Raw genomic sequence first — 10379 nt, forward strand, 5'->3', positions numbered from 1 at the left:
AATAATATAGTCTAATGTCTATTTAATCTAACATTGTTTGGTCTAATAACCGGTATGTCTACTAACCATATAGTCTAATAACCATTTGGTCTAATATTTCTTCAATATCCGTTTGGTCTTATAACCGTTTGGTCGAATAACCGTTAGGTCTAATACTCGTATGGTCTAATAACCATTTAGTCTAATACAATTTCGTCTATTTATTAATAAACTAAATGATTGTAAGACTAAAATGGTTTGTAGACCAAATGGGTATTAGACCAAATGGCTATTAGACCTATTGGTTATAGACCAAATAGGTATTAGACTAAATGGTTGTTAGACTAAATGGTTTTAGACTTAATGGTTATTAGACTAAATGGTTATCGGACCAAATGGTTATCGGACCAAATGGTTATAGTGGATATAGACCTAATGGGTTTAGACGAAATGGATGTAGACGAAATGGATATTAGACCAAATGGTATTAGACCAAATGGCAAATCCCCTACAAAACTCTCTTAACTTAATTTTGGCTCTAATTTGCATTTTGCAACACATCATTGTACCAATTTCCTTGAAAAAGCAACCAATTTTGCCCAAATTGGGTGCTTTTACCAACATGTTTCTCAAAATACACAATGATACTGGGCGCTTTTGTCTGTGGTGAAAACCCACCCATCTGTATACCAATATTGGAGAAAAAGCACCCCAAAAGGTAAGCACATGCATCTATATACCATGTTAATGGCAGACTCCCACCCTCAACATCATCACAAACGACACTAAAATGATATAATATGATTCAAATTGCAATTCTTCATTACAGACACATGATCAGTGATAACACAACTACGGCATGTTATTTGGTCGTTCACTAAATAGGCCCAATACTGAAATGTGAATTAGAATTTTATTAAGGGATGGGGTATGAACGTTTGGACAGTATTTATTGTGGGACATTAAAGAACATCAGACATATCGAATTTGCATTCTGAATACGAAGAATGTTCTTCTGATATCAAATAATTTTGATCAAACAAAAAATACTGCCGAAACGCTCAAAACGCTCATTCCAGATCCCTTAGAGTAGACTAATCCCAAATCTAGATATCACGTTTAAAACTGGCAGACCGCGGGGTTCTTGTATGTAATTGAGTTTCTTTTTGTGTTAAAAGTTGCTAACATCATCAGAAAAGGTCAGTTATCCATCGAGCCATTATCCGTGTTCTTCTCGTGGGATGCGTATTCCGTTTGCGAACTCTTATTCCACATTTCTCTCAGTTTGTAAAGAAACGTTTTTGACGTTGAAACTGCCTGTTGATAAAGTTTTTCTGAAAAGGAACTTTCTATGCAATGATGGCTAATTAAGAAGTTCATGCAATGTCTGTTGACTCTGTTCGATGCATCAATATCATGAATGCAAATTAAATGCAATTTTGTATTATGCTTCAAATACATTTCATAATGTACCTACTTAATTAAATTATTTATTTTGTTGTTATTGATTAAATTTTGTCTATACGTATATTATATGATTTTGAAAATATTGCAATTAAATGGTGAAACCACGTGTGGTTTCAATCGAATGAATAAATGACATAATTGTTTCCTGGATAAAACATGATTATAAGCCATGACAAAAGCTTAAAATGATCCTTCACACAGGTAGTCGATGCAATTTCAGCCAGTGTATTTAAAACTTATGCGGTTAGGTCTCCCATCAGTCTATTTATAGAACAAGGTGTGGCTGTTTGTACACTGCAGCACGGTACGCGGTAGGATACATATCTCTTTTCACGTGAACTTTTAAACGATTTTGTCGTCTATTTTACTGGCAAAGGGCCTCATAAAACTAACTCCACTGCAGAAGATCGCAGAATATCGCAGCTAAATTTGGTACCATCACAAAGATTAATCTTTTCTGCAGGTGACTGTATAAGTTTTAAGGCGGAAATCAACGGGAATCTAAACTTTCGGGATCAAATTTGATAAAACGTAATTTTTCCTTAGTTTTGGGGACGTTTAAGCAAAAATATTTATTGACTGACGGTTTTCATATTCTTCATATCCCAGTGTTATGTTCTAAAAATAGTTTCTCAGGTATCTGTGAAAGCACATATGCATCAAAATTGTCTTTAAAAAGTTATGAAGTTTTACCCCCCAAATCACGATTTTTCTAATGAGAAGCAGATTCCGGCGATTTTGCATGTTTATTATAAAAAATATCACCTTTAAGAATAAACTAAGGGTGAAATATTTTCAGAAAATATTTGTATGTTCATCCTCTTTCCAAATCGCGTGAAAAAAGTTTGAACATTGATAGTCACCTATCTAGGGTTTTGGCACACTTTGACATTGACCTGGCCCACTGTGCACCGGTTCAAATCCTTTGTTTGGAGCCAATCAATATTTTCACGCACAGCCTCTATGCAAATTAGAGTTTACACACGCTGCAGCTGGGGTGATCGATCGAAGCTGGTTGCCGTTAGTGATCGAATGCATGAGCTTATTTGCTTTACTGAATCGATTTACTGGATTAATTTCCAGATAACTGGGTTTAATGCCACAAAGGTCGAATAGGGTTTGCCGTGGACCATAAGTGCATCATGTAACTTATGGTGGTCATTTTAGTCTGACATCTTTGGTATCGGTAGTGATATAATCCACTGCGACCATTGTCATGGTCGGTCTGGATTGCATCAAAATATTTTATTTTGAGAATTTTCTTGTTAGATTTCTACAGAAGCATCACGAATTATTATTGTTAGGCTTTTGATAAAAGCCTAACATTTCCCGCCTATTACGAGCTGATCAAATAGAATTGCTTTCATATTTTGGACTTCATACCTAATATCTACACAGGAGGCTAACCCCCACCAGTTTGCTAAAAACTATTGGATACCAAAGGTGATCAAGGTGCACCAGAATTTAGAAAGGTTGAGGATACATACTTTTGTAACACCTATCGTGACAACAACACCAATATAAAATTGGAATAACCCCTTGAGAGGCATTCCAAAACGAAAGGCCCGAGACAGCAATTTTTAGCAGGACCACCATCCGTGACAGATAAGAAGAAGAACAAATCTGCTCCAGGTATGAATGCTATTCCATATCTGGTATACAAGAAATGCAGAGAAGTCCTAGTAATAATCCAGATTATCCTGAAGAGAATCTGGAGGAAAAAAAAAGTGTTACTATTGATTCGAGCTGCATGGTAGGGTTAGAGGCGTTGTATCCCTTCTACAGGCAGGTCAGCTAGCCGTGATATCTACTAGTTCTGATTCCTTCAGTTAAATTTAGTGCTGATTCCAGCTGCATGGTAGGGTTGGAGGCACCGTATTCCGTCCACTTAGACTAGTTTGGTCATCGGGGGGGTACATATACACAAATCTGCCATTTGACGGTGATGGCGTATCCCCATAATGGCCAAAATCTATGGTTTTCAATTATAAAGTTATAAAGTAGGTTATATCAAGCAGCTATATTGGCAGCCATCTTGGATTTACCAATATGTAATCCCTACCTGACCTTAAAAATGGTTTATTTGGATGTATTGACCCCAAAAACCTATGACTATACATCAAAATTATCGTTACAGGCTCAATTTGAAGGAATTAAGTTATAGCCAATAATATAAAATGGCGGCCATTTTGGACGCGGTCTTGAATTTCTTAAAGCCCTCAAGGGTGAGCAAATTTCACATGGCAGATTTTGCTTAATATACACCCCTGGCTATCCAAAGCAATAAAAAAATCTTAGGTTAAATATAAAGTAGCTTAAAGCCAATTTAGTAGCTATATTAGCAGCCATCTTGGATTTACCAATATGTAATCACAACTTGAATGGTTTAATTGGATGTATTGACCCCAGAACCAAAATTGCCATTATAGGTTGAATCTAAAGGAAGTTATAGCCATATGTATAAAATTGCGGCTATTTTGGACGCCATCTTGAATTTCACAAAACCCTCAAGCGTGAGGAATTTTCACCCGACAGATTCTGAAAGAGGACAACCTCAGCTATGCAAATCAACCATAAAAAACTATATACAAAATGTTAAAATATCCCAGATGGCAACCAGACTATAATATTAGTACATTAGTACTTTCCTTTGATGACTTTGACCACAATTTTTTATTTTTTTTATTTTTTCAAATATCTTAAAAATACAAGAATTTTAAGTTATTTGAACAGACAATAGCAACTAGTGCACTCGATAAAATTGTTTATGAAAGAAAATTTATCACGAAGTATGAATATCATTATTTCGCCCGTATGCATCGGCGATGAAACAGCAAGTAGCACAACAATGGTAGTGATGGGGTCGACTATATACTAATATGAAGCATGTCCACATAAAAGGGCGCTGCAAAGGCTGTCAGATTGATTAAAATGATATCCTACTTGGGAATCAACTATTGCCTAATTAAAGATTTTCCTACTTTACAGACAACTACCACAATGAATATTTTTATTAACATTTGTCAAAATAGCCGATCAACAATTAAGGCGTGGGAATGGACTTGAAGTACAGGTATCTGGAGAGGGGAAGCAACGGGTTACCCCAAATCACAGCGGCAGGTAGTGACTGGGCCGCACAACTCAAATAAACTGTTTGATTAAGCCAACAAAATCTAAGTCTTTAATTGAAAGTAAAATATGATTGGTACATATAACAACAATTTCATATACAATGTAATAAGTTTTTAATTATTCAGTTTTAATTATTCAGTACTTAACCAGCAGTCTTCTTGTTGGTAATCACAGAGTTCTTGCAATGTTCTGGATGACTGTTGTATATATCTTTATTCACTTGTCATGCGGAAGTCAGCGAAGACCATTGTACACTTGCATTTATATTTCCTTGCGTATAAAAATCCTCACACAGAAATGGCGCTCCTTGTATACCTTTACACCCCTACTATACCGCCCATTACACATCCCTTAACCTGTCAAAAATTCAATATTTTGACAATGCATTGTTGATCCTTTCTATGATGATTGCAAAAATTAGAAAATCCCAGATTAGAAAAATTGCCGAAAAACGGCTGGTGCCTCCCAATCAGACCCGGTGCCCCCCATCATGGTCGGTTCCCCCCTCCCCCCCAAATGTGATGACCCACGCTACGCCACTGGTGACATTTAATAGTGTTCAATTGAATACATGAATACAAAACCCACCCAAGTCCATGGGAAGTGATTTTGAGAGAAAAACCGGTGTATCATTTTAATTCCTTCAGTTAAATATACCTGGTCAATATGGTAAGTTATACGTGCAAATGGGTGGTTTTTTGAATCATATACAAAGACAACAATGTTAGAATGAGATTACCACTAGTAAGATAATACAAAATAAAGCACACAGTTTTTTCAAAAGTCACTCTCCAGCAATGAATGTGTTACAAGTGGACTTTTATACATACTGGATTTCAATCAATGTGTTACAAGACTCAAATCATGGAATTGGGTGATTCTTTCATACATGCTATTTTTCACATGCTCAATAGACACAGAGGATGAATTTGAGATGATCTTTCATATATATGACAGGCTTTGTATAGCAACACTTTCCCATGCTTAACTCAATTTGGCCAAAGTATGGACTTGGGTGGGTTTTGTATTCATATATTCAATTGTCAATTTATCCGAACAGATGACATGATGGTTATTGTCAAAAATATCTATTTTTTTAGACGCCATGGTCGACACTTTTTAAGCTTTAGCACGATTCAGAGATAGGGGGGCCATGGTCAATTATGTCACAACATTTCTTGGTTATTTGACAAAGTGACGAACGAAATTCGCCTTCATAAGCCACGGTAAGGCCCGGATGCTTGTGTACTTTGCTACTCACAATCAGAATGACTGCAACTTGTTAAATTATTGTTAAATTTATATTCCACGCCATGATGACTGTTTTCGTTTCACGAGGTCATGGGTCAATCCGGCTAATCGAGATGTACACGCTTGAAGAAGACTGCCGCCGTTCTATATCCCGTTTGGAAACATGATGGACCAACGATGTTGTGAATGTCAGAAGCTTTGGTCAGAACAGGGATATGAAACAGTGTTTCATATTCCTGGTCAGCAGTGGCGGCGCTAGGGGGGGCAATAGTGGTATTTTTTGCCCCCCCCAGTTTGTCCCCCCCCCACACTTTTGAGGCAAAACCCCCAAACTTATATAACGTTCCATTTTCAATCGATTGGGGGCAGGTGCCTCCCATGCCCCTATGACGCTACGCCACTGCTAATCACTGCGCATCATCAGCGCATGATACGTCTGTTGTCATTGATCATGTTGATAGATATTGACTCCGTGAAAAGGCTTGAAAATGAGGGCGTTTCGTAAAATTCTTTTATTTCAAAAATGGAGCGGTCAATTGTCAAAATTCAAAACATATTTGACAGCTGATATGTTCATCAACTTCATCAGTTATTTAGTTACGTTTGGTCTATGCGCAAAAGTACCCCAAAAATCAGTTCCAGGCGATACCGTTCTTTCAGGGACACCCTGTATCTACACTTTCTTTATTTGTATCACCACTATGACTATTGGAAACATTGTTGTTAAAACTATTTTGTACAATATTATCAACATGATCATTAACATTACAAATATTAGCTGCAGAGCATACATTTTTAACAGCATCGTTACACAATTGATTCTTAATGTGATCAGTAATAATCTTAAAGTCATCAAATTCAGAGTCATATTTGTAGTCAACGGATGTTTCACATTGATAAGAAAATGTATCATAAATGAACAAAAGTTGCATTCACAAGAACACCATTAATATTATTTTCATTAAGGTGATACTACATCCCTTGATAAAATTGTGACTATTTTTGCATTTTTCTCAAAAATAATAACACACTAGTAACAAAAGTTCTGTATATTATAGGGCACGGAATCCATTAATACTATACTGAATTTCAGTGACTCAAGACAAGCGGTGCCTCATTTCTTAACATATACAATGAACCACGTGTCTTGAATTACTGAAATTTTAGTTAAGTAAGTGGATTCCTTACACCTATAATATACATAACTGTTGTTACCAGTGTGTAGTTATTTTTTGAGAAAAATGCAAAATTTGTCACAACATTTATTAGGAGTTGTAGTACTATAATGGCTTTAATTAATTAATTAATTGTTTTGTGCACTGTATGTTGTTGTTGTTGTTGCAGAGAAATTGAATAAATATCAACAAATTTACCCGAGCAAATCTTAACATACTACTGGGGGAATGCAACACTGCACTGTCAACACAAAAGTATGTGTATTTCAATAGTTCTCTCAACATATCATCACATTGTTACCATCAGTTGCTGTTCTATTCGTTGCACAAACTTTGTCCAAAATATCCGAAGTAGTATTTCGGTTTTCAGGCGTCCATTCATACCTCATATTTTTATAAAGAAGAAGCGCCAAAGCGGAAGCATCAAACCGATGTTCATTCACAACCGCTCCAACGGGCGCAATGCAGTCGACCCTCTTAGCACAGTCTGTTAACGGGACTAAAACTCTCTCAATCATCACAGAGTTGTTGACGATGAGTTGTCTGTTTGCCGCGACATGGGGTGCGGCATTTTTCGCCTTGTAATATTTAGCTCGGTCAATGCCTAATTCTTTGTACATATTCCGATGAGTAAAGTAGTACTGATGTTTGATGTCAGCTTTGACCTTTGGATCGTAGCTGTGAATATGTGTCATGTAACCGTGGTGTAAATGCAGATAGGGCAAGGCCGATCTAAGAGAGCCTGAAAACGAACGGACGCATCACCCCAGAAAATTACACCGAATTCACGCAAAGTCTCCTGGAAAGAATAATGTTAAGATGTTAGAAATTGCATTAAAGTATGTAACTCGATTGACAGCATTATTCCCCACTTTAGCTTTCAAAGTGCAGAGTTAAGTATCAGATGGAAGCTCAATCATGTTTCTCATAATCCTAGTGAAGCGGTGACCGGCGACGATGAATTTTATCATGCTATACTCCTACACATGTTGGTAGCTCGCGGGTAGTTATCAGTTTCCCAGTCTGTAACACAAACTACCCTCACTGTGGCTGTGGATTCATGTTTTAAAACGGGTATCTTATTTATTGTGGACTATATAGGCAAAGAAATACAAAAAGATATACACAACAAGAGCTATATATTATGTTAAAACTTTCAGGGGGACTTGCTGAAAATATTTACTTACCCGTAGGATAAATACTTTCCAGGCGTATGTGTGAAGATTTTTCGTGTGTGGTGGGTATTTATCGAAATTGAAATTACGTACTTCAACGCCACAGAATTTCTTCACCTGCATCAAAGAATTGAAAACAGCAGAAGGTTAAAAGGAGATTGACAAATTGTTCTACCCGACAATAGTTTGGAGGTGTTAGAAAAAAGGCTCTTTATGCAATAGGCATTTGACAATGTCTGCATTCTATTCTTTGGCCATGGAGCAGCTGGGGAATGAAAATTAACTCAACAAATGCAAGATCATGTCTGACGATCCAAGAGATAACATGCTGAACCAATGCCTTTTGACAAAGTAAATAACTTTGTCTTTCTGGGTAGTAGTGTGCCCTCAGTAGAAGAGTATATTAAACGTTGCACAAAGTTGGCAGCCTGGACATTTGGTAGGTTGAAAAATACCATCTGGTCTAAGCATGACATCACGAGATCGCTGAAAGTAAGGATCTACCAGTTGCCAATCCTCCCTATTGCCACCTATGGGTTTTTTCTTGATGCGTTACGGGAATCCGATCTACACAGATATTTTGAAATCATAATGCCTTAAGGCAATGCTTGGAGTTTCCCTACTTAACAAAATCCGCAACATAACTAACTCCATCAACGATGTTATTTGCCGGAGACGTTTGCAATGGCCCGGGCATATCTTCAGGATGCCAACATCGGCTTCCCCACCCAGCCTACATTAATGACTTCAGCATGAATATACCACCAGATTATCCACCAACCAGATGGAAGGACCAAATTCAGAGGGACCTGGAAATGACCCCACAAGCAAAGACATAAGCAGCGGAGAGAAATGAATGAAGGAGGTTTATTCGGCAGGGGGTAAGGGGACACAACGTCCTGTACAGCTAAGTCAAGTAAGTCAAGCATTCTATTTGCCGTACGGGTAGAAGTAGTGATGTAACAGGATTAGAGGGTCAGACGGTCGAATTCTATCAAGTATAATCAACAATGTTATTCTTTGCCAAAATTCTTACACAATATTACATTGTCAAGGAGATTTTCTGATAATTTTAAGCCGAAAGGTAAATGATAGAAAACCACTCCTTAAGTGTGAAGTTCTATGGGCATGATGGGAGGATGGGGGTGGTAAAAAACCCTCTAATTTTACTGTAATTAAAGCACATCGGACTTAGTTTTTCATCAATGGTAATTTGGTACCACTACCCATTACAGTCATGCAAAAAGTAAAAATTCGAGAAAAATTGATGGCGTCGCTGAGGAGCAAATCACACATTATGGCTTTAAAGTGGCAACTTGAAAGTCTTACCACCTGTATCGTCGTGTTTTTAATCCCCAAATAATAAACAACGATTCGTTTTCCGGACATATGATTTTGAACCGATGCAATCATTCCTTTCGCTTCTGCGACATGATTTTCTGAAAATGCCGTCACGATGACCAAACGCTCCCAAAATTGATCCAAATCAGGCATTTCTTCCTCGCAGTCAATGATGAATTTCCCTATTTCCTGTCGAGCGGTGGTATTGTTCGGTTCGTGTTTTGATTCTTGATGGGATTCGAACTCGGATTTTAGCGTGGATAATCCCCGTTTAGATTGGAATGGAAATGCTTGAATAAAGTTTGTTTCATCGTTTGGTAATATATGTCTCTGATTTTCTGTGGGGAAAAATATATGGTAAAATGTTAATTTTAGCTAGTTTATGGCAAATTGTTAGTACACATTCTTCAAAAAGTTGCGAATCAATTTGTCAAAAAAAATTCCCATAATAGGTATTAAACCAATGGCTGCGCATCATATTACACGTCCCGTAGAAGTAGTGATGTAACAGGATTAATTACCATAGCGAAAGGTGAAAACAATTTTTGAATGTATTGCCCTGGACTAGACGTACGATGTAACTCTGCATCGCACCATTGTATGATTGATTATCAAACAATAGGCATAACGACCGGGATCGTAATTCCATGTAAATTTCACATTATAGTACAGGGCGCCATTCGTTTGGGATATTATATACCTACATTAGTGGAACCATTTTTTTGGCATCATTAAACCTGAAATGATAAAAATTTGATTGGTTCCATTTTTTCTATGCCCCCTGTGGTTCCCACGAGTGGTCGGTCGAAGGTCACAATTTGAGGCATATTACAGCATGATAGAACAGATATTAATTTTT

General features: G+C 37.2%; 1 protein-coding gene across 1 annotated transcript; it reads right to left on the reverse strand.

Moving 5' to 3' along the window:
- Positions 1 to 6480: 6480 nt before the first annotated feature.
- On the reverse strand, positions 6481 to 9990 carry LOC140142610 (uncharacterized). The gene is given in 4 exon segments (XM_072164610.1): positions 6481 to 7749; positions 7752 to 7803; positions 8192 to 8296; positions 9509 to 9990. Coding segments are annotated over 4 exon segments (789 nt in total). The 5' UTR covers positions 9674 to 9990; the 3' UTR covers positions 6481 to 7282.
- Between the last annotated feature and the right edge of the window lie 389 nt (positions 9991 to 10379).

Source organism: Amphiura filiformis, chromosome 20, assembly GCF_039555335.1.
Source record: "Amphiura filiformis chromosome 20, Afil_fr2py, whole genome shotgun sequence".
Lineage (NCBI taxonomy): Eukaryota > Metazoa > Echinodermata > Ophiuroidea > Amphilepidida > Amphiuridae > Amphiura > Amphiura filiformis.